This window comes from Ambystoma mexicanum, chromosome 14, assembly GCF_040938575.1.
Source record: "Ambystoma mexicanum isolate Mex_15411 chromosome 14, UKY_AmexF1_1, whole genome shotgun sequence".
Classification (NCBI taxonomy): Eukaryota; Metazoa; Chordata; class Amphibia; order Caudata; family Ambystomatidae; genus Ambystoma; species Ambystoma mexicanum.
The window spans coordinates 606,926,018-606,950,504 of NC_090940.1; the positions used below are offsets into that span (position 1 = coordinate 606,926,018).

General features: G+C 47.5%; 1 protein-coding gene across 1 annotated transcript in view; it reads left to right on the forward strand.

Moving 5' to 3' along the window:
• The window catches only part of VIPAS39 (VPS33B interacting protein, apical-basolateral polarity regulator, spe-39 homolog), a 375,619-nt gene that overhangs the window by 120,552 nt on the left and 230,580 nt on the right, over window positions 1-24,487 (forward strand). Inside the window, exon 7 of the mRNA XM_069637994.1 lies at window positions 4,174-4,230. Coding sequence (XP_069494095.1) covers window positions 4,174-4,230 — 57 coding nt within the window. The remainder of the gene's footprint in view (window positions 1-4,173; window positions 4,231-24,487) is intronic.

The following is a 24,487-nucleotide window of genomic DNA, read 5'->3' on the forward strand; positions in this document are numbered from 1 at the left end:
GAGAGAGGCATGGTATCACAAGTAGACACTGACACAAGAGCTGCAAGTTTCAAAACCTTTATTGATGGTTTAAAAGGCGTTGGAAAACTCCTATCTTGCACTATACCTAGTATTATCCACCATCAAACAAAAAGAAAATACAGTCCTAGTCAGTCCTTAGTCAAAATAAAATGGCCTATACTAATAAACCTTATACCTGCCCTCTTTCTAATACAATAAATGTGTAAAGGCAATGTGCAATGCAAAAAGGAAAATTTGTTGTTCAAAAGAAATGTCAGTATGGCTGAGTAAACTCCCTTCCCCACGTTTTGTAGCATGAGTTAAGGTGGCACACTTGGACCTTGCGACACACTCTGGCTTCGGACACAAGGATGGCTTTCGTTTTGTGGACCAGGGCCCACTTGGCCTTCCATGAAAAGTCACTAGTTTATCTGCTAGACCTCTCGGCTTTCTCTCACCCCAGCCAAGGTCACTCACCTTTTAGCTTGTAATACAGTTTGACAAAAGTTTGTTTCCTTCTGGTTACCACAATTCAGTACAGGTTTCCCTCTGCCGGGCTCAAACCTTTCAATCACAATGTGTGGGGGTTCCCTTCCCCAAGCTTCAATCACACCTTCATAGGCTTCCCTTCGTCGGGCTCAAGCCTCTTTTCACTTTCCTTCCACTGTCGAAGACTTTCGAATATGCAAGGCTTTCGCTCTGCATGACCACTTCGACCTTCTTTCCTCAAACGTCACTTTTTCTCTCCTACACCAAGGCCTTTTGATAAATGTAGTTCTGAGCGCAGTACTTATTTCAAAGTTCAAAGAAATCGCTCACATCCAGGTTTCCCTCTGCGGGAATCAAACCTAACAACAGTTCAAATCTTGCATCTCAGTTGCTTTCTCTTCCCGCCGCTTCTACAGCATCAGCTATTTCACAGAGACCTTTGATTAGGCAATCGTCTTTTGCCAAACCACTCAATTACTTTTTATCCTTAATTTACAGGTCTTTACAGTGCTTTCCTTTCTCTCGCGTCTTATTGGCACAGGTGCAACCTTCATTTGTCGGATACTGTTGCAGTCAAGTTTCAAACACAGACCGGACTGTCATTGCTTTCATCAACTCACCGGCTGTGTTAATTCATTTTCGTCTTTCGCTGGCTTTTATCCTGAAGTCGAGGCTGATACCACAACTGCTGCTGCAAAAACCCACCTCTGCCATTCATCCATGAGGGTGGCTGGCATTCTTGAAACACAAAAGAGGTTTGTCTCTTCTCTCTAGCTGGGCTTCCTTGTGCAACCTTCAAAGCCCTTTGGAGGTAACAATCTCTCGCCGGGTTGTCCAAGGTTTCTCTGTACCTCGGTTCTGTCCCTCGGCCTGTTGTTCTGCTCCGCCTGGATCGCTGTCGCCCTGGAAGAACTGCTGCTTCTCGTGCATCGCCTTGCTCTGAGTGTCTCAGTGTTCCACATTTTAACCATGTGGGGAGAGCTAATAGGTACCAGGTGTTTGCAATTAAGATCAAGTGCCTTAGCCTGCCTGATCTTATTAGTGGGACATGTCCAATGTATTGCATGGGTGGTACTCCTTTCAGCCTCAGACCTCTTCTTCCTCGGCTCAGTGTTTGTGTAGGAAAGGGGTGGATCTGGGAGGTTGGAATATCCTATAAAATAGGATGCAACAGGTATTTGGAAAGGGGGGATACAATATCCTGCCGTCCGTTCTTCCCCCACTCCTTAGGACCCCTCGGCCAAGTGATCCTCCAGCACTTGTCCACCCCATGGTCTGGATCCGAAGACGATGTCTGTGCCCTGCCCACCTGAGTAAGGGATCCCCGGGGTTTAGGCAGTGAAACACTCTCTGGTTTTTCACAGAGGAAAAGCGTACACTTGCTGCATTTTTGCACAGGTAGGATCTTCCATCTTCCATTTAACATTCCTGAGGGTGTGTGTCTCATCTGCATATGAGATCACATCACTTATAGTAGCACCATGAGCATCATACTAACTGAATTGTGCTCCATGTCATTTCTTTCCCCCAGTATGAATCTAGATCAGATGGATGCATTCCTTTTTGTGAGTGAGCCTATCTAACTGAAGGCCCAGGGAAATGGTGAGTGTTACATTTTCACATATCATTCACCACAGGGGTTTTCCCAATTTTCACATGGTATATTTGATGCCCATTTGTCATTTTCCAGCATGAGCTGTGACTGATTACACAGACTCTTTTCTACGGATAGTCCTAATTAACAAGTGAGTTTGAGTTCTCTCATCGGGTTGCATGTGGTGGTGTTCCATTTGAGGTGAAATATTTTTACTAATAAACATTTCCTGTGATTTGTTCTAGACTTACTTGGTAATAATGTCCTGACTAGAAGTAAGGAACTCACAGCCTGAATGTTGAAACTAGAGTGGAGGTTATTACGTTGACGCCTCCTCAACAAGCTCCAACCTGAAGACAACCAGTTCACTATTGTTGTCTCATCTAGTAGACTTGGCCTTTTAGAGTTCAAAAGGATTCTCTTTTTTTTGTTCTCGATACCATCCACGTGATTCTTTGAAAGTTGTGGATGGGTAGGTTATCCCACCAACTAATTATGATGGTACTGACTAGTGGCAATTTATTTTAATGTGACTTGTTAGTGAATTATGTAACTGTATTTGAATGACTACATACGTTTGTATACACACGTATGATTGTCAATGTGGTTTTTATTAATATGTCTTATTGCTTGAATAAACTGTATTTTTGTATCTCACATTGGAACTACACCAGTGTCATTCAGGGTGAGAAGTGGGTCTCATGATAGTTCATAAATTGAAGTCTGATGTGGTCTGATTTCATTAACTCACTTGTAATTATCTTCACATATCATTTCCTTTTTCTTGTTGCACAATGCTCTGTTTCTCCTTGTGTGAAGATTCCATTGTGGATTACTTACAGAGTGACTTCTCATAGTGTAGTACCAATAACATTAGGAAGCAAAGATTTTCACAATTATGTAGCAGCATTTGAGATCCATTGTTTAGAAAGAGAAGCTAGTCTTTCTGAATATCATGTCTGCGCACAAATCTGCTTTATGCAGCCCTTTTATCACCTTTGGCCTGATGTTTGCAGTCCCGATGCATTGCTTCTGATCCCACAAGGTCCTTAAAAGTAAGGCAAGTTAGCTAGCTAGACACAAGCGTAGAGGAAGTCAGTAAAAAGAATAAAGAATTAGTGTGATATAGTATAAACTCCTTTGCCCAGTGATCAGACATGGACACCGAAACACCATTACCGCCATCTAGACTGAGCAACCAAATGAAAATCAGAAGGTGGGATTGAAAAGTTGTATATACTGCACCAAAGTCTGTAGCAGCAACAGTATTGAGCCAACGTGGCCACATGAGATTTAAGATTTAGAGCAGATTCTTGAACAAAACAAGAGATCCGCTTTATGACTGAGGTAGCTAAAATACCTAAGACAATGGAGAACAGAGACAGGATTGGATTGGCAGTGTAGGATGCGAGGAATGCAATAGATGGAATTCCACTATAGAAGCATTTAATTCAAAGGAGTGACAAGACATGTAATCTTCAGTGGCCTCTAGAGCATCTCACAGGCAGAGGATATCCATTGGATGAGGCTACCCTAAGATAAAGGTGAGTGCCATCAGCAACTAACAGCAGTAAGGACGTTGACAAGGAAGACTAATTATGATATTCTATTACTAATATTATTCCATAAATATCTTTGACAGTGAGAAAGAGAACATTGTGCTAGAGTAAATAAAGGCAGTAAAAGTAGATATTTTCTTTAGGATTATCAGGAAGTCCTATCTGTTTTTTGAGTGGAAAGTGGTTTGAAAATTGTAAAATGTGTTTCATTATTACTTGCACATTAAAACATGTGCTATATAGGACTACCTTATGCTATTTTGTGTGGTCAAAATATGCAACAACGCATTTTGTATAAAGGATTTAAATGCATTGTTTAACTATTTAATTAGGAGTTATGTGAGAGCAGTGTGTGCTGTTCTTTGGTAAGAAGCTCTTGCATAGGTAATGTGATATTCAATGGTATTTACAAGTAGCTGGTGATGTAAAAGATTGATATTTCTTGAACGCCTTAGTGGCTTGTCAGGGTGTGAGAAGGGGCTACTTGGAGGTTTGTGACTAATACCTACGAGTTGCTTGTGTTGCATGCAGGACTACAGCGGAGACTGGAGTATGGAAGATACCATCAGGCGAATGCAGAAGGGCAAGGTAATGGCTTGTGGGTCTTTTTCCCATTCCCTTTCCATAGTTCTCTCCCCACCAACCCCCCTCCTTTCCACTTTTCTCCCACCAGTCCCTTCTTGTATAGCAATTTGAAACAGTTGTCAGGTTCTATGTAAGCAATGTAACATACATATGTACATGTAAAGCTCTGCTTCCCAATATATTACCTCTTACAGCAATTACTGTAACTGAACAGTGCATATTGGGTGTTTAAATCAGGTTCTTTTGTTCCTTGCTTATTGAGCTGCTATCCCCGTTTTCTTCTTTAAGACTATTTTTGATTTTACATATTATGAATGAATATTGGAAACCCACAACGCACAATACCCAAAATGGTAAAGTTGCCTTTTCCCTTTCCCTGTCTCCACCCTCCCAACAGTTTCCCTCACTTCAAACACAATAAGCTAAAAGTAGTATGGAAATAAAGGAAATTCAATAAAAGGACACATTGTGCATCTATATTCCTGTTACAAAACATTCAAGAAGGTGAATTAATGTGATACTTTACACTACCAATCACCTGGGCCACTGTTTAGAATGTATGCCCTGTAAACTTAATATTTTGCAAGCATAACCCGAAAATGCAGATAGTGAGATCATTTTGCCTGTCTGGTATTTTACCACACCCAATCTATGCTGCTTGCGCTCTTGAAGACTATCAATTTTCTTGCTGCTAGGACTGAGCTCCACCACATAGCCTGAACACCCAAAAGGGGGTCTCATGACTGTCCCCAATAATGCCAGTTCGGGAAAGAGCACAGGGATTTCCAAAATAACACTTCAAATGGATTGTGTCCTCCAACGTATTCCACATCTTTGACATGTAATGTCCACAGCTGTGCACTTGGGAAACTTTTTTAGCAGAGGGCGTCCTGCATCGATGACGTCAGATTGATGTCCCTCGAAGGCCTCCGTCGAGGGCGACGTCACAGGATGCTATAAATGGGACGCACAGCGCCCGTAGCCTCAGTTCTGTTTTTTTCGTGAACGTGTTGCTTCGCGAAACTCGGCACACCTTGTGTGTTTCATCATTGAGATGTCTTTTTCTTTGACCCCTCCGACTCTGCGGTCTGGCTTGAAGACCTGCCGAGACTGCAAGTCGAAATTGTCGATCACCGACCCACATCGCATTTGTTTGTGGTGTTTGGGGGAGAGTCACGACACCGACAACTGCACAAAATGCCAGTCGCTAACTGCCAAAGCCTTGCAGGAGCAGAAGGGGAAACTCCAGGTAGGTAGGGGTTCTAAGCCCAGTAAGTCCCATAAATCCAAGTCAAAATCCAAAGGGGTGTCCACCGACGACTTGAGGGGCGACTCCCCGCGTCAGAAGGCGACCCAGGGTTCACGGTCCCTAAGTGGTTCCCGCCATCCTTCTTCCGCGTTGAGGCATTAGTGGAAGCACCGTCACCGGTCGCCTTCCCCGTCGTCCTCGGAGGAGGGAGCTGCGAGGAAAGTGGCATGCCCAACGAAGTCCTCGATTCCAGAGGAATGGGCTGCCTTTAAGGAGCAAATGTTAGCGATATTTCAATCACAGGGCACTGGTCCGTCCGGTTGCGCCTTCTCATGAAGCCGGCCAGGATCGGTCTCGTACCATGGCTCGTATGCCTTCGACTCGGGTCTGTGCTGCGACTCGCATCGGGAGCCTTCGAGGTCCTATTCGGACAATGTTTTGGAAGGTCGCAAGAGACGTGCTTCGAGGTCTCGGTCCTCGTCCCCAGCGAGACCGCAGCAACCTACTAAGGGCTCGAAGCCGGCATCGACTCGGTCGGTGCCTTGGCCGTCCAACTCGGACGTCGACGCTTTGCCGTTTTATCAGCCCAAGGCGCCGCCGGCACCAGTGTTGGCGTCAACGCCAAAGCCTTTGGCGCTCACAACTCCGAGTTTGTCGACGCTCTCGGCGGGGAAGCCTTCAGCGATTTTTGCCCAAATTTGCCAATGGAGTACCTCCGATTTGGTGGATCCTCCGAGGAAGGCTGCGGCAAAGTCTATGAGGCCAGTATTGGACTCCAGGCCCTCTTCTGTCTCCAGGCCTGGGTTTCAACTCCCTCTGGACGACATATATTAAGAGGAAGAAAGGTATGATTTTGAGGACCCTGGTGAATTTGATGTGGCTCCAATTTTTTCTGGAGACAGTCAGTTGGAGGGGTTGAGGCAAACCCTCCATGATGCCAGTGGGTTGGACACTTCTCCGGAAGTGGAATTTGGTAGGCCTGAGCCTGGGGCTCATGCAGTCTTCATACAGGAGGCTCATGGCTAGGGTCTCGGAGTATCTGGGCTGGTCCAGTCCTCCTGAAGACTTTGTGCAGGATGATCTAACGGACATCTTAGATCAAGGTCTGTCCTCTGACCCGGTGTTAACATTTCATCTCACCTTACAGAAAAGGGTAGCAGCTGCTTGGCAGTCACCGGCATCTCTTCCGGCTGCTAATAAATCTTTGACAAAAAAGTACCGCCCTTCCATTAGCGACCCCAGCTATTTATCCACTCATCCCACTCCCGAGAGTTTGGTGTTTCAGGCAGCTACGGCCACCTCGACGCAGGCGGCGTACCCTACCGTCCCTCCTGATAGGGATGACAAACGCTTCGACGGTTGGGCTCGGAAGGTATTTTCTGCAGGGAGCATGGCATTGAAATCGGCCAACTCCACTTGTGCCTTAGCAATGTTCTCAAACACTCTGTGGAACTGTTTCTTTAGTGGCAGAGCATATTCCTGAGGAGGAAGAAAGGGATGGCTTCCTGGCTCTCGTGCAAGACGGCAAGGATGCTATGTGAATCCCTTCAGTCGGGTTTGGATAAGGCAGACAGTGTTAGCCGGTCCATGGCTGCGAGCACCATTATACGCAGATTTGCGTGGTTGCAGAAGTCGGGTTTTGCTCCAGATGTGCAAAGCCATCTTCTGAACATGCCCTTTGATGGCACACATTTGTTTGGCAACAAGGCTGACGAGAGCCTTGAGAGGTTGCAGACCTCGAAAGCTGCAGCAAAATCTTTAAGTGCAGCTGTGCGTCAACCTCTGCCTTTTCGTCCTGGGGGACAGCAGTGGAGGGGAGGTTCTTTCCGTTACTACTCCTACTTTGTTAGAACGAGAGGGGCCGCCAATCAAAGGGGCCAGCGTAAAAGTACCTGTTGTGGTCGGGGAAATACAGTTGCCAAAGGTGAAATCTTAACCCTGCTGCAGAAAGGCGCTATAGAACTACTGCCTGTAGCAGAGAGGAACAAGGGATGGTATTTAGCCTTATTTTTTGATCCCAAAGAAATACTGGGGATTGAGACCCATCCTGGACTTGAGTTGGTTGAACAAACTTCTCAGGAAGGACAAGTTCAAGATGGTTACTCTTTCTCAAGTCCTCCAGGTCCTTCAACTTCAGGATTGGTTGGTGTCTCTGGACCTACAGGATGCTTACTTTCATGTGCTGATTCATCATAAGCACAGAAGGTACCTGAGGTTTGTGGCTGGAGACTCACACTTTCAGTTTCGGGTCCTGCCGTTCAGATTGACCTCCGCCCGAGGGTCTTCACCAAGCTAATGGTGGTGGTGGCAGCGTACATGAGGCGAGGGGGATTCACGCCTACCCCTACCTGGACGACTGGCTGATCCGGGCGCACTCTCTCTCCTGCTGCTCCCTCCACAGGCTGGGCTTCTCCCTCAATTTCAAGAAGTCACATCTGACACATTCCCAACAGCTCCAGTACATCGGAGCTGTGCTAGACACATCTTTGGGGAAGTGCTCGCCTCCCAAGGTGAGGGCTTATTACATTGTGCAGATGGAGGACACGTTTTAACATGCCCTGAGTCTCCCGGCTTTCGAATTCTTACCTCAAGAAAAAAGGGGGGTAGGGTCACTCCCGTTGTGCAGAGAGGCAATGCAGCACTAGTTCTGGGCCATCCAGCAAGCAATTTCGATCTCGGCAGTTCATCTGGCTGGAGAAGAAAATGTGGCGGCGGACGCTCTGAGCAGGCAGAGCACGGGCTCTCACGAGTGGGAGTTGGTGCAGGAAGTCCTTCGGGAGATCTTCGCCCTTTGGGGATCCCCGCAAGTGGATCTGTTCGCCACCAGTGCCAACTGGAAGTGCGAGAGATTCTGCTCAAGGGAATTTCCTCCGAGAGGAGCCTTAGGGGACACGTTCGTAGTGGATTGGTCATTCCCGCTGCTGTACGCGTTTCCTCCAGTCCCCGTCATTCCTCAAGTGTTTCGGAGGTTATGGAGGTTCGGTTCCCACATGATCCTCATTGCGCCGGATTGGGCCAGGAGAGCTTGGTACCCAGACCTTCTAGAAATGTCCATCTGCCCTCCACGCCGTCTTCCCTACCGAGAGGATCTGCTCTCGTGCGAGGGGAGGGGGTCAGGATCCTCCATCCAGAGGTCAAGACTCTCTCAACCTTCACGCTTGGTATCTGAAAGGTTGAGGTATAAGGATTGGGACCTCCCGGATGACGTGATGGAGGTGTTGCTTTCGGCCAGACGGCCTGCAACGAAATCCCTGTACTGTTGCCATTGGCGTAAATTCTGCGACTGGTGCAGAGATCACAATGTTGATCCTTTTCAGTGCTCCATTCCTATGGTTTTATCTTTCTTACTTTCTTTGGCCCACAGGGCCTTCAGTGGGTACCATTAAGGGTTACCTGGAGGCGCTGTCTATCTTTAAGGGCTCGTCTGAAGAATGTTCTTACTTTAAGATTTGTTTGATTTCTCCATTTCTTAAAGGACTGACTAATATGTTCCCGCCGTCCCCTTTCCAGGTGCCGGTTTGGGATTTCAATTTGGTTTTGAAATTTCTCATGGGTGCTCCATTTGAAACTTTGCACTCTTGTCCTTTGAGATTATTGTCCTTCAAGATTGTGTTCCTGGTTGCGGTTACTTCCGCTCGCAGAGTGAGTGAATTGCAGGCACTTTCCTCTAAGCCACCCTTTACTGTGTTTCACAAGGACACGGTTGTACTGCTGGTACGTCCTTCCTTTCTACTTAAGGTAGTATCTGAATTTCATTTGAGTCAGAAGGTGGTTCTCCCTTCTTTCTATCCTCCTCCTCATCCAGGTAAGGAAGAGGAGCGACTCCATTGGTTGGATCCTAGGAGAGCTCTGAGCTTTCACATTTCTAGGATGTCCAGGGTCAGAGTGGACAATGAACTCTTTGTAGGATATGCTGGACACCGATTCGGCCAGGCTGTTACCAAACAGACCTTGTCCAGGTGGATTATCGTCACTATTACCAATTGGCGGGTAAGGACCCTCCTGAAGGGTTGCAAGCTCATTCCACTAGGGGCGTGGCTACTTCCACCGCCCTCCAGCGGGGTGTTCCTATTAGTAATATTTGTGATGCCGCTACATGCTCTTCACTTCACACCTTTGTTGAGCATTATTCCCTGGATTCAATCCATGGTCAGGATATGGCCTTTGGTAAGGCAGTTCTTTATTCTGCAATCTGATTGGGTACTCTAAATTCTTTTCCCTCCTCCATTTACTGGTACTGCTTTGAGAGTCTGTCAAAGATGTGGAATATGTTGGAGGACACAATTCATTCAAAGAACAAGTTACTTACCAACTGGTAACGTTCTTTCGACTGGATGTTCCTCCAATGTATTCCACATCGCCCTCCCAGCCTGCCCCTCTGGAGAATTTCCTATGCAATTGCAGCTTACGTTTCCGCAAGGCTATGTGCATTCAAGATGTCGTCGGGCTGGTGCCACAGGTTCTGAGGGAAAAAACTTAAACTGAGGCTACGGGCGCCGTGCATCTGATTTATAACATCCGGTGACGTTGCCCTCGATGGAGACCTTCGAGGGTCATCGACCTGACGTCATCGACGCAGGACGCCCTTTGCTGAAAAAGTTTCCGAAGTGCACAGCTGTGGACATTACATGTCAAAGATGTGTAATACGTTGGAGGAACATCCAGTCGAAAGAACGTTACCAGTTGGTAAGTAACTTGTTCTTCTAATGCAGGAAGATATAACTGACCAGAGTTGGCTACTCGTTTTTTTTCAGGACCTCTTCTGGTTTAAAGTTCTCTGGAAACCAACCATGGTGGAGCTGCAAAGGTTTACCCAAAATGCTGAGCAAACACTCACTGGTAACGAGGCTGAGCTGTAAGGTTTTGACGAAGCAGAAAAAGGGATTGGTGGGAAGTACAATTAACAAACACAAAAGATTGTGGAGCAGTAGCTTGTCCATACGTGTAAGGACAAAACTACTCCCTTCCTGTGGCTGACCTTGATGGTGGGTTACCCAGTGGACTGCGTACCACCACAAGCCAGTTGATGGTGGGCCCTTGCCCACCCCCATTCAAGGAGGGAGCTAATCACATTGCTGCCGTAGACGCTCCTTGCTTCTTAAGGGAACTGTAGAATGGTGATGTCGCAGAGCAAGCTGCGCCAGCAATCTTTGCGTTTGCATGACCACAGAAACCCAATGTAAAATGATATAGGGGAGAGCAGAACCCAAGCCATATGATCGAATGTAAGCAATTCATCTGTCACCTCGGACGGGCTCAACACTCATGCAGCTAAGACCAGTTAGGCTAAGAGAGTGCATCTCGTGGGCAGAGTGTGACAGGCAGAGAGAGGTCCGCCCAAGGAGAGGGACAAGCCAATCCTTATAACTACAGGAGGGCTGTTCGACATCCCAGAGTGTGAGCTGTCAGCTTTTCTCCACTACAGGTATCTTAGGAAACACATCTGAGTCCAAATCTGCATTTTGTTCTCAAAGTTCAAAAGGAATGTCAACTTGGGTGTGTCTGTAACACTAACCCTACTGTGAAATGCAGTGTATTTGATGGGTCCGAAATGAAAGCCGGACACAAAGTTTTCAATATGGATTGGGAAAACACTTCTCTGAACCTGCATTGAGAGGAATTTCCCTACCCAAAACTAAGGAGATGTCTCTGTCAGGATGTCAGAAAACAAAAGACTGCCCTTGTGTCCAAACATTTTACTCTGACCTCTGTTAGGACAGTTTTTCTGAAGTCCAACTAAGGGCTTAGTAAAACCATACAACTGAGACAGTACAGCAATCCACTCTTAGTGTAAGGCTATACCACTTGAGCATTTGGTAGCATAGACGGAGCAGCCAGGCTTATCTTAGGAGGGAGAGAGGGCTGTAGCTTGGTACAAAGAAACATTGAAACACTATGTATTGTAAAAATAATGGGTTTATTTAAAAAGGCCAAAAGGAATCTTGGGAAAATAAGTTCTATCACTTGATACATGCAACACAATGCTTTAAAGTACACAGACAAAAGCAGAAAAGTCCAGAAAACGAACAGTATTTCTAGGGAAGTCAGACCTTCTCAAACACATTTAGTATAGGATACACCTATTCATGGGGAGGAAAACCATCAGTTACTTTTAGATTACCTTACAGTATGTCAGTGGTAGTACACTGCTAGTCATGCAGTGACACTAGTTAAGGAATCACTTAGTAAACAAACCCTGTTACCAGGATACTTTTCTGAATAGTGAAACACAGATTCAACAGTATAAACCTATAACTACATTCAGAATAACACACAGTTATATGAGGTGAATAAGACCTTATGGTGTAATATATAAATACAGTTGCTTTTCAGCTCAGTGGAACACAGACTAAGGCAAGTTGGATTAGGAACCCCGGTTACTGTGGCGCTGGATAGGGTGGTTGCCAGTTGAGTCTAGAGTGCCGACCCATGTTTCAACCATAGGTCTTTCTCAAGGCATGAAGGAGTGGGCCTGGTGTATCCTGGGTAGGTCTGGCTGGTTAGTTTCTAAAGCCTGGCCGGGCTGTTCTTGAAAGTCTGCGGGGCTGACGGCGATCGTCTCGACTAAGGCAAGCAATAACTTTCCACACTAATTAAGGATTGCATCAGGCAGACCAAGGTCAGCTACACCTACAGGACACTTTTTAAGAATAGCACTCTGCTATTCTAGGCAGGTAAAACCTAAGAATGTAATATACTATTACAGTTGCTTTTCAGATCAGTGGAACACAGACGTAAGCAATATCTCTTTAACTTATTTTAGGATGGCACACAACTATTCAAGATAGGTAAAACCTAATGCAGACTTATTATTGACAGGCTAAACAGCAGGTCCGGGGAAGCAAGACCCAGTTGCTATACTTTTACATTTATATCCGAAAAGAAATAGTAAAGTGAAAGCAACAGCATTACTTTTGGGGAGAGACACAATCAATTCACAGATGAGTAAAATAACCTTATTTCTGATGTTTGTTAATCTGCTTAGAATCACATGCTGTGCATAGGTCCGACATCCAGTGGTCACTGCGGAGTATTGCATTTTGTTTTTCGTAGTCGAAAAGGGGACGTCGACAAGGCGTGTCTGTAACACTATCCCTATAGTGACGTGCGTTGTACCCACAATCCCTCACGTGTCGAGGTCCCTCAGATTGTTTTTTTCCGCCCAGCTACTGGTTGCCTTTATGCGGAGCTCCTAGAGAGACATTGCAACCAGGAGGATTACAGCAGTGGGCCTGGGTGAACTGGACAAGAGGACTCCCCAAGAGCTATACAGAAATCGCACATGCTTAAGGTAAGTTAATACACCCAGCCAACACAGTACCTCAGCACAGAGCAAGAGTTTGCAGCAGGAAGACTTCAGGATCTGCAGCCAAAAACCCAGTCAATCGATTCTTCTGTCATGAAGACGGAAGATAGGACTTTGGAAGGGATTTTGCAACAGGGCTCAATGGAGGAAGTTCCAGGCAAGAGTTTCTTCGCAGCTGGATTCAGCCCTGTGGTTTTCACACCCTTTTCAGGAACCAGTGTCAGGCTCCCGAGGATCCTCCCCACACTCCTCCTCACCTGTTTCCTCTATGGAACTGTCCACTGTTTCTGATGTCTTCTTCCGTCGCGGTTTCCTCTGTCCTGTAGATCTCTTTTCTTTCTTTTGATGAAGATATGGACGTGCTCCCTCGGAGGCCACCTTGACTGGGAGTGATAAACCAGACTAGGTGAACCCCAGGGAGCAAGACCCAAAGTTGCAGGGAAAAAGCCTCCTGGCTGAAAAAACCCTGTTAGAGGACGTATGATTGTCGAATCCTGATATTGTCCTTAGTGAGCCGGATCTTGCAGGTAAGTAGCACTTTGGGAGTTGTAGTTCCTGAAGGAACGGAAAGACAGCTGGCAATACTCCGTAACAGTCTGTTTAGATAAGCAGAAAGGAACTCTGGATACTGTAGTTCCGACTGATCGTGACTCCACAAGAACGATAGCACAAGAGTGTTGGCGGTTGTACAAAGCAATAGGAATTAGAAGGTAAGTGTAGAACGGCAAGGTGAGAGGGAAGGTAGAAGGAAGCAAGTAATCAAGACGAATCAGTAGGAAGGCTGGAGGCAGAAGCGGAGACGTGAGAAGACGACTCCAGGAGGAAAGGAAGCAGAGAAAAAGAAAAGGTAAGACTGCGAACGCCGGTAAGTAAGGAATGAAAGAATAACGGTGAAGCAAGCTGCGGCAGACCTGTGCGGCAGAGCAGCGCCGAGAGAGGCGTGGAGAAAGGAAATAAAGGAAGATTGACCACAGTACCTTAGGGAAGGACGAGTCACCTGAGTGCAGGAAATGGTGCAGAACGTGAGGGGTTCTGCACGGGAAGAAATATATAACGGAGCGCTGTACTGCTAAGAAAGTCGCTGGAACAACACAGAAACTCTGAGTGGAAACCATAGACGATACAACGCATAGATTGTATCCATTTCACCATAGATAAACATTCGGCGCCATCTTGGAAATAGACTAGAATGCTGTAATGGGACACGGGACCACCATGTTAGGTGTACTTCCATTTCTGCCAGCACTTCCAGGGCTGCAGCATGACAACTAGGAGGAGACTGAATATCACTGGTCTGATTTTCGTCACTTGCAAGGTCCAGCACTCTGTTGAGGGTACTTTTCGGACCCGATTCACATCTCTGGAGGTCCTGCAGGATACCACTAAAGTTTGAGCCCGATTCGGAAGACCGTGCACCACACAATGGCTCGATGACCCAGATTATTGGGGGAATACAGCAAGGCATGACTCAAAATGCAGGTGGTCTTGAGCCTAGTGGATCTCACCAGCCTCTGGGTAGGAGTCCTTTGGGAACCCAAGTCCATTGGAAGGAAGGGTTACAGCAGGCCCTGGTTACACTGCAGGCACTCCGGTCACTGCAAATCGCTACGGACATGGTTTCTTCATCTTCCTCTTATGTTTCAGCTCCAGTGCTCGACTTCTCAGCAGCTTCCAGGCTCAGAGTTTTTATCAGGAATCGGCACAACTTCTGCATTCACTACCTACATTTTACAGCAAGGGGCAGTCTGGCTGTCCAATCAGGAAAGCCAGCCCGCCACTGGGAGTTTGTTCCTTTCAGGCAAGGTGTAAGACAAAAGGCTGCCGTGTTTTGGACTCCTTCCTCGCTTCCTGCTTTTCCAGACACGCTGGAGCCTGAGCGGGGAATTCACAGGATTCCTGCTGAAGACAAAACAGCCACTGAGGTCGTTCCCACCTACAATGCCAGGGGAGAACCTCAGAAATAGCAAGCACACAAGAAATGACGAAAAAAGAAGGAACCCACCATTTTAGTAAAATGGTGGCCCTCTGTGTATTACCGAGGCTGAATTAACAGCCTGCGAGTAAAGAAGACTAAAACATCATAAAAGTAGTTCTGATGCTTGTTAATCTGCTTAGAATCACATGCTGTGCATATAGTCCGACATCCAGTGGTAACCGCAGAGTATTGCATATGGTTTTTCAAGGATCAAAAGGGGACTTCAACATGGGCGTGCCTGTAACACAATCCCTAACATGACGTGTAGTGTACCCAAAATCCCTCACTCGTCGAGGTCCCTCAGATTGTTTTTTTCCGCCCAGTTATCTGGTTGCCCTAATGTGGGGCTCTTCATAAGTGATTGCGTTATTGTATACTTATCGACCTTTGGTCTTTTATTCCTTTTAAGTCACTTTGATGGTTGAATCCTGTGCACTGCCGAAGACTGCTGGGAATTTCGATGCCTATTGATCCGGCCGGCGCTGCCGACCACGTGGCCGGCCTGTAGAGTAGGGAGAGTGGGGTTGGGTGATCATATTCTTTCAAGAATTCCTTTCCTTTTCCCCTCTCTTTGTTCCCTGGGTTTTGTCGTCACTATATCAATCCTGCGCTATGGACTGGTCTCCATTTATATTTTGTCCTTCGTGTAAGGCCAAATATCTGTGGAAAGACTAGCACTGTCGTTGCAATAATTGTCTCTCGTTCAACCACAACAAGGCGGCCTGTGCGACCTGTAAACTCCTGCGTCCAAAGACGTTTAAGGAGTGCCGTTTGAAGTGGTGGGCGGCCTACGGTATGTCGCAGGCCGAATGTAATTCCCCTGCCGCTGAGTGTGCTGAAGGGACTAGCGATGACCAAGGCTCCGTTTCGAAGGCCATTGACCTGAAAGCGGACAGTTCTCGTTCCGCAGCGATGGGCACAACGCGAGTCATGCTATGGGGAAAACACCTAGCAACAGGGACGCACAAGGTTTCCACACTAAACGCACAACCCAAGGTTCTGCTTCGGCGGTACAGTCGAAGCGTTCCAAAGTGCCAAAGGGCTTGTCGGATACTTCGACGGGATCTGCTAATCTTTACGATCGGCAGCCTTCCCCACAACCACAGCAGCGGCATGCGTCTGGGCAATCCAAAGTAAAGGGCGCTAGCACCAAAACACACGCGGCTGTCGAGACGCTACAGAAGAAAGCGCTGACACTGCATATGGCCCTGGTGACGCCAAAATCCGCCGCGTAGCCACCGGTTCAACCGACACATCTCCCTACTACCCTGAGCATCAGCGATAGTACCACAAGGATCGCCTCAGCAGTGAAACATAAGGACCAGCCGAAAGAGACGGCGAAACAAAAGGAACGGCCTAGAGACGCGCTGAGACACACGTCACAACCTCCAGAGCCTTGCAAGGACTATTCTGAGAGCCATTTGCCTTTGTTCAGTGCTTTACGAGACAAATATCGACGCTCTACAGAAGAAGTGGGTGGAAATTACCCCTTTCCTCCCCTGGACTCCTCTGGTTCATCTTCATGGACCAAGGAGAGGTTTGAGGGGTGTATAGACAGACTAGAGAAATGTGTCTCTTTTTCTGAGAGGTTTGCTCCCAAAAGGCCTTGTGAGGACCTTTCTTTTACAACTATGGCCAAGTTTCAGATGACCTTTGACTATCCTCATGAGGAATATACATATGACCTCACTGATGATGAGGTCCCTGTGGACACATATGTACAAGATGATGCCCCCTTTGGGGACAATATTGATGATCCTGCAAATCCAATGGAGAATTGGGAAGACAGCCATCAGGTTGATTGTCAACCTTGGGCGTCCCCTCCTCCTACCCTGGACCCTGATGCCCTGGGTATGGATCCCCCGTCCACTCCAGTCCACCAAGCCTCACATGTGGATGATCAGATGCCGTTAAACGGCATCTTGAAAAAGGCGGCTGAACATTTTCAGATCGCCACACAGGAGGCTTTGCCAGATTTGGGTTTTGTAGAGGGACATACGGAAAGAAAAGCTTCCTGCCAGCCAGGCCATTCCTTTGTTGAATTCTATCAAGAGGAGACTGGCGCCTGAATTGTTAACACCAGCTCAGACCAGAGCGGTTAACCCCAGGGTAGAGAAGTTGTTTCACCCTTCTCCTACCGACCCTGCTTACAACAAGGGCCATGCCACTCCGGATTCACTGGTAGTTACCACCACTAGAAAAAGGGCAGGTGTACCCCTGTCTACAGGTGAAGCACCGCCTGATAAAGAACCCAAGAGGTTGTATGCACTGAGGAAGAGGGTCACGACTGCTGCTGCGTTCTCCACCCGAATAGCCAATAACACCACTCTGTTGGCTAGCTATATGTACAGTGGAACCTGCTGCAAGAAGGCCTTCAAGAAGTACCTGAACCAATGCAGTCTAAGTTGCTCGCAATTTTATTGGAAGGCAGGCAAGTGAATCAGAATGTGCTTAAGAACAATTTAGATGCTGCTGAAACAGCGGGAAGAACCTTTGCACAGGGTACCTTGCTTAAACGACACACCTGCCTGAGGAACTCCGGGTTTAAGCCGGAAACCCAGGCAGCCTTAATAAACCAGCCTGTTGAAGAAACCAACTTGTTCGCCAAGGCAGCCAAAAAAGAACATGAGACTCTCAAGTCCCTGCAATAGATTACCCAAAAACCTTCACAACAGAGAGGGGGCAGCTCTCATTGTTCCTTTCGTGGGCAATCTCGCTCCCCCCAGAACCAGTATGGTTTGGGAAACAACTTCAGTACAAGGATCTAACACCAACACCACATATCCACCTAGAGGACAGCGGCATGGAAAGGGTAGAGTCTGGAGTTCCACCCCCAGAGACTCCCCGGCCTCAGGTCAGAAATGACCCTCAGATCACGTTACAGGAAGTAATCCCGCTGCTGAAACTAGGGGATTATATGGCAACATTGGATATGAAAGATGCATACTTTCATATTTCAATGTTGCCGGCGCACAGAAAATACCTAAGGTTCATGATAGAGGACAAGCACTATCAGTTCAAAGTTTTCCCCTTCGACATTGCCTCGGCACCAAGGGTGTTTACGAAGGTACTGGCAGTAGCAGCAGCACACCTGCCCAGAGAATCCGTCCCAGTTTACCCTTACCTCGACGATTGGCTCATAACAGGTGAGTCCTAAGGAAGATGCCTGTTGAACAATCAGAAGATGATAGACCTCTTATTCATCCTGGGATTCTCCATCAGCGAGATGAAATCCAGCCTAGACCCCAGTCAAGTAAAACAGTTTCTATGGGCTCTACTTCGGACAGAAGACGGCCTCATCTTCCGCTCCAACGAGAGGGTTCAGAACATGCTGTTTCAGATCCCTCAGTGTGTTGCCAGTCGAGCGGTGACGGTACGCAAGGCCATGCGACTGTTAGGAATGATGGTGTCCTACATTTACTTAGTTCCTCACTTGCGTCTGCGCATGCGTCCCATGCAAGAGTGGCTCAACAGCCAGTGGTGTCAGGCCAGCGGACAATGGGAAGATCTAGTAGTTGTCTCGCCAGCCCTCATTCTCTCTCTGCAGTGGTGGTCGAGAGAAAACCTCTTGAAGGGGAAAGCCTTCACCACTCCCGCAGTAGAAACTACTCTCACGACAGACGCATCTCTCACGGGGCGGGGGGCTCACCTGCTTCAGCAGACAACGCATGGCGTGGGATCCCCAGAAGTAGCATTCAACCACATAAATCTGTTGGAGCTATTAGCTGTATTCAATGCACTGAAAGCCTTTCAAACACAGTTACAGGGGAAGACAGTCCTGATCCTGACAGACAGCACCATAACCATGTACTACCTGAACAAGCAAGGGGGCACACACTCTCCGGGGCTATCCAAACTGTCCCCAAACATTTTGAAATGGGCTATCAAACACAGGATGTTCCTGTTGTCCCAACACGTTCCAGGGGAAATCAATCTTCTGGCGGACGTGCTCAGCAGAGACTTCCCACTGCCCGTAGAGTACAAATGGCGACTACACTAAGACATCGTCTCCAACGTTTTCGCGCTATGGGGCTTCCCAGAGATCGACTTGTTCGCAACTCTGGAGAACGCTCAATGCCAAGATTACACCTCCAGCTACCGCCAGAACCGATCCAAGGGGAACGGTCTCTGGATTGCATGGTCAGGGAAATTTGTTTACGCTCCCCCCCCCCCCCCGACTCCCCTACTCAACAAGATCGTGCACAAGATGCCCCAGGAACCAGTTACCATAATGTCATTAGCCCCCATGTTGGCAGGCAACCATGGTTCTCTCATCTGATGGAGATGTCCCTATCTCCTCCAATGAAACTGCCTTGTCCATACAAATGTTATCTCAGGACAAGGGAGACACACTTAACCCATGCCCGCAAACCCTGAATTTAGCAGCCTGGCTCCTGAGGTCATAGAGTTCGGGCACCTACAACTCCCTCAAAGATGCATGGACATACTTAGGGAGGCGTGGAAACCCAACACCCGATATTGCTACTCCAGTAAATGGAACCGCTTTGTTATCTATTGCAACTTCAAGGGCATCAATCCCATTGACTCCTCTCCTACACACATTGTGTTGTACCCGACTCACTTACTGGACAAAGGTCTGGTTTTTAATTCCCAGAAAGTTCATCTGGCTGCCCTCTCAGCCTACACCACATCACAACAGAAGGTGTTGTGGTGGAAAGTACCAGTTATTTAGGCTTTCATGGAAGGGGTTAAAAGAATTCATCTCCCCATTTCTAAACCTGCTCCCGGATGGGACCTAAATGTGGTATTGACTAAACTGTCTCCCGTTGAGCCTATGCATAAAGCAAGTCTCAAGGATCTTACATATAAGACAGGCTTCCTAGTGGCCACCACTTCTATAAGAAGAGTTAGTGAACTACAGGCCCTTTCAGTCCTAGGCCCTTTCATTACAGTCCATAGAGATAAGGTGGTTCTGCACACTCATCCTCGATTTGCGCCTACATTTATTTCCAAGTTCCATGTGAACCGATCAGTGGAGCTGCCTACTTTCTTCCAGAACCCCACTAACGTGGCTGAAATAAGCCTACACACATTAGATGTGCGCAGGGCAGTCATGTTTTACCTGGAAAGAACTAGACCACTGAGAAAAACAAATCAATGTTCCTTTCACTGGCAGCTGGTAGAGAAGAGGACCCTGTCTCTAAATCGGCCATCTCAAGGTGGATTGTCAATTGCATCACACTCTGTTACACTCTTGGTAAGAGAACTTCGAATGGATTGTGTCCTCCCACGTATTCCTCATCTTGTGATAATTCGTTATCTCCAGCTTCGAAAAAAAAATTCTCGGCAGAGGGCGCTGTGCTCGAGGTCGTGGCGTCGATTGTCCCTCGACGGGCTCTGTACCGTGTCGACGTCACTGATGGTATAAATAGCTCGAGCCGCGCCCGTTGCTTCAGTTCCGGTGTTCCGATCGATTCGCTATCGAGAACGGCGTGCTTCTATTTTCTGTGAAGAATATGTCGTCATCTTCAACGCCTTTGACACCCAGGACTGGGTTCAAGAAGTGTGCAGATTGTGGGTCTAAGATGTCGATCACCGATCCCCACCGGATTTGTCTTTGGTGTCTCGGTTCCAGTCACCGAACCGACGACTGTGGGTCCTGACAATCTATGACCGAGAAAGCTCTTCGTGAGAGGAGAGGTAAACTGTCGGTGGGGAGGGAGGCCTCAAAGAAGGCTACGTCAAAAAGACACAAGAAAGCGACCGGTTCTAAGGAATCTGATCGCCATAGGCACTCAAAGAGATCTCGATCTAGGAGTAGATCGAGACACTCTTCGTCATCATCGAAAAAAATGAAGAGGAGACATAGATCTCCCTCATTATCATCTTCTTCTTCAGAGTCGACCGAAGAAATTTGTTGTCCGACTAAATCGGATTCTCCCAGTAAGTGGGAAGAATTCCGCAAAAAGATGATGAAGGTTTTTGAGAATGTGGCCCGACCCCCTCGAAAGACCCTCGAAAAAGCCATAACCCTAAAGCTCCATTGGACGACAAAGGGAAGTCCAAGGCTACCATGGCAAAGACCGGTAGCGTCGAGGAATCCATAAAAACTCGAGTCGACGTAAAACCGTTGAAGACTCTTAGAGAGTCAAGCACTTCTCCAGTGCCATACAAGAAACACAAGTCATCGAAGACTTTGTCGACGCCTTCGGTGTCGATAATTTCGACTCCAAGCCGAAAACATCCTCGACGCCATTATCGAAGTCATCTTCGAAGACTTCGAAGACCCCTTCGACAACTTCGAAGGATTTGCCAATTCCTTTGAAGCAGATGGAAGTGGAAGAAAGAAGATTCACTCCTTTGCCCAGGTCAGACTTTTTCAAATCTATGTCAGCAATTTATGAAGAGTCTGCTTCAGAGGAAGACGAGGTTACTCCTTTGGGAATTACTTATGGTACAAGACAAGTTCCCGAGGAACTTATTCACCAGGAATCTAGAATGAGAGACCTGAGTGATACTCTACATTCTGCCAGTAGAGTTGACACATCCCCAGAATTAGAGTTTGCCAAACCTGATCCTGCAGAGCATGCAGATGCTGGGTACAGGGGTCTTATGACCAGGGTAGTTGAATATATGGGTTGGGGTAATACTTCACCCATTTTTGAACAAGATGACATGACGGATATAATCGTCAAGGGACCTCAGAAAGATCCTGTTCTCCCTTTTCACAGGGCCCTTCAAAGGACTGTGGAGAAAAACTGGGAGAAACCAGAGACTATTGCTGCTGCAGATAGCACTTTTCCAAGAAAATATAGACCAGCTGGAACGGATCCTGAATATTTGAATAAACATCTGACTCCAGAGAGTTTAGTCATTCAGGCAGCATCTACTTCAAAACAAACTGGTTATCCAACTATCCCTCCAGATAGAGAGGATAAAAAAATTGATGCCTGGGCACGTAAAGTTTTCACGTCAGGCAGTATGGCACTTAAGTCGGCAAATGTCACCTGTACCTAGCCAGGTTTAACCATACCCTGTGGGACTGTATTTCGGCGGCGGCTGATCATATTCCGGAAGGCGAGGAAAGGGAATGCTTCCTGAATATAGTCAAAGACAGGAAGGAGGCAATGGGGGAATGTCTCCAGTCTGGACTGGATACTGCTGATAGTATCAGCAGATCCATGGCTGCAAGCGTTGTGCTACACAGATTTGTATGGTTGAGGAAGTCAGGGTTTGCACCAGACGTGCAAGCTAGACTCCTCAACATGCCCTTTGATGGCTCGAGGCTCTTTGGCAGAAAGGCTGATAAAAGCCTAGAAAAACTTCAGACCTCGAAAGCGGCAGCTAAATCACTTGGCGCCTCTTTGCGCCAGCCTCTAAAACCCTATTCCGGCTCATCTTCATGGAGGGGTCGTTCTTTTCGATACTACTGCTCTTTTGGTAGAGGAAGAGGACAGGCTTCTCAAAGGGGCAAAAGAAACTTCCCTCGTGGAGCACGAGGAAGAGGTGCAAAATCAGCCTCGGGAGCAGCATCTGTACCCTCAGCCACTCCTGCAGCCGCCTCCAAATCCCTCTGAGACCTTGTTACACAAAACACCAGTGGGAGGCAGGATCTCTCAACATCTGAAGGAATGGCGGGGCATTACCTCAGATGCTTGGGCACTAGAAACAGTAGCCCAAGGTTACTGTCTCCCCTTTCTAGAAAGGCCTCAGAATCATCCACCGGGAGCCAACTCCACCAAAATTCTGGATCCGCTCCTGTTGCAGGAAATTTTAACCCTGCTAGAGAAAGGTGCCATAGAACTGGTACCTGTAGCGGAGAGGAACAGGGGTTGGTACTCCCCATATTTTCTCATCCCAAAAAAGGACGGAGGACTGAGACCCATCTTGGACTTGAGAAACTTGAACAAGTTCCTCAGGCAGGACAAGTTCAAGATGGTGACTCTTTCTCAGATCCTTCAGGCTCTCCAACTCCAAGATTGGTTGGTATCATTGGACCTTCAGGATGCTTACTTTCATGTGCCAATCCATCCAAAGCACAGAAAGTACCTGAGGTTCGCGATTGGCAATTCTCATTATCAGTTTCGAGTTCTGCCATTCGGGTTGACCTCCGCCTGAGGGTTTTCACCAAACTGTTGGCGGTTGTGGCAGCAAGTCTAGGGAGAAGGGGGTATTCACATATATCCCTATCTGGATGACTGGTTGATCAAAGCAAGTTCTCCAGAACAAGCTCAGGAACATCTTTCGATCACCTGCCACTTCCTCCACAAATTGGGCTTCTCCCTCAATTTCAAGAAGTCCCACATGATACCATCCCAGTAGCTTCAGTTTATCGGAGCAGTCTTGGACACTTCCTCGGGAAAAGCCTCGCCTCCCGAAGTGAGAGCTCTCCACATCCAGCAGATGGTAACGAAGTTCCAGAATGCCCAATGTCTACCGCCTTCAAATTTTCTCAGGTTGCTCGGCCTCATGGCATCCTGCATTTTCCTAGTACCAGAGGCCAGGTTGAGAATGAGATCCCTTCAATGGGCACTCAGAACTCAGTGGTCCCAGTTCTCAGGGAATATGTCGGATCTTCTGCAGGTCCCGAGCGCAGTTGCTCAGGATCTTCTATGGTGGGCTTGCAACGACAACATTCTCAAGGGAGAGTCTTTTTGGCAACCATGGCTGGAGATAACAGTAGTGACAGACGCCTCACTCACGGGGTGGAGAGCACACACCAACGATCTAACAATCAGCGGTCGTTGGTCTCCATCGGAGTCCAAACTGCACATCAACCTGTTGGAGCTGAGGGCAATCAGATTAGCTATGAAGGCCTTTCTGCCCTCTGTACAGGGAAAGAATGTCCTGATAATGACGGACAACACAGTGGCCATGTACTACCTCAACAAAAGAGGAGGAGTAGGGTCACTACCACTGTGCAGAGAGGCAATGCAGCCATGGTTCTGGGCAATACAAGAAGGAATCTCTCTATCGGCAATTCACCTAGCCGGAGAGAAGAACACCGTGGCGGACACTCTGAGCAGGCAGAGCACGGTCTCTCACGAGTGGGAGATAGCTCAGGAAGTCCTTCTGGAGAACCCCTCAAGTGGATCTGTTCGCCACCGCGATCAACCGGAAGTGAGATCAGTGCTGCTCAAGGGAATTTCCTCAAAGAAGAGCTCTGGGAGATGCATTCGTAGTGGAGTGGAAATTTCCACTACTGTACGCGTTTCCCCCAGCCCCTTTGATCCCTCAAGTAATCAGGAGGTTGAGAAAGTTCAGGAAAACCATGATCCTAATTGCCCCGGATTGGGCCAGGAGAACGTGGTACCCGGACCTTCTAGACATCTCCATCTGCTCTCCAATACGTCTTTCGCAAAGAGAGGATCTTCTCTCGCAAGATGAAGGTCGGGTTCTCCATCCAGAGGTCAAGACGCTCAACCTTCACGCATGGTTTCTGAGAGGTTGAGAAACAAGGATTGGGATCTTCCGGATGACGTAATGGAAATCTTGCTTTCGGCCAGAAGATCAGCAACATAATCTTTGTACCGATGTCGCTGGAACAGGTTTAGTAACTGGGGCAAAGACAAGGATGTGGACCCTTTTCAGTGTGGCACCCCCATGGTGCTTTCTTTTCTGCTACATCTAGCTAATCTGGGGCTCTAGATAGGAACAATCAAAGGATTCCTTGCTGCGCTGTCCATTTTCAAGCGCTCCTCGGAAGAGGTTTCATATTTCAAAATACCGTTAATAATTCAATTCTTAAAAGGACTTACTAATGTATACC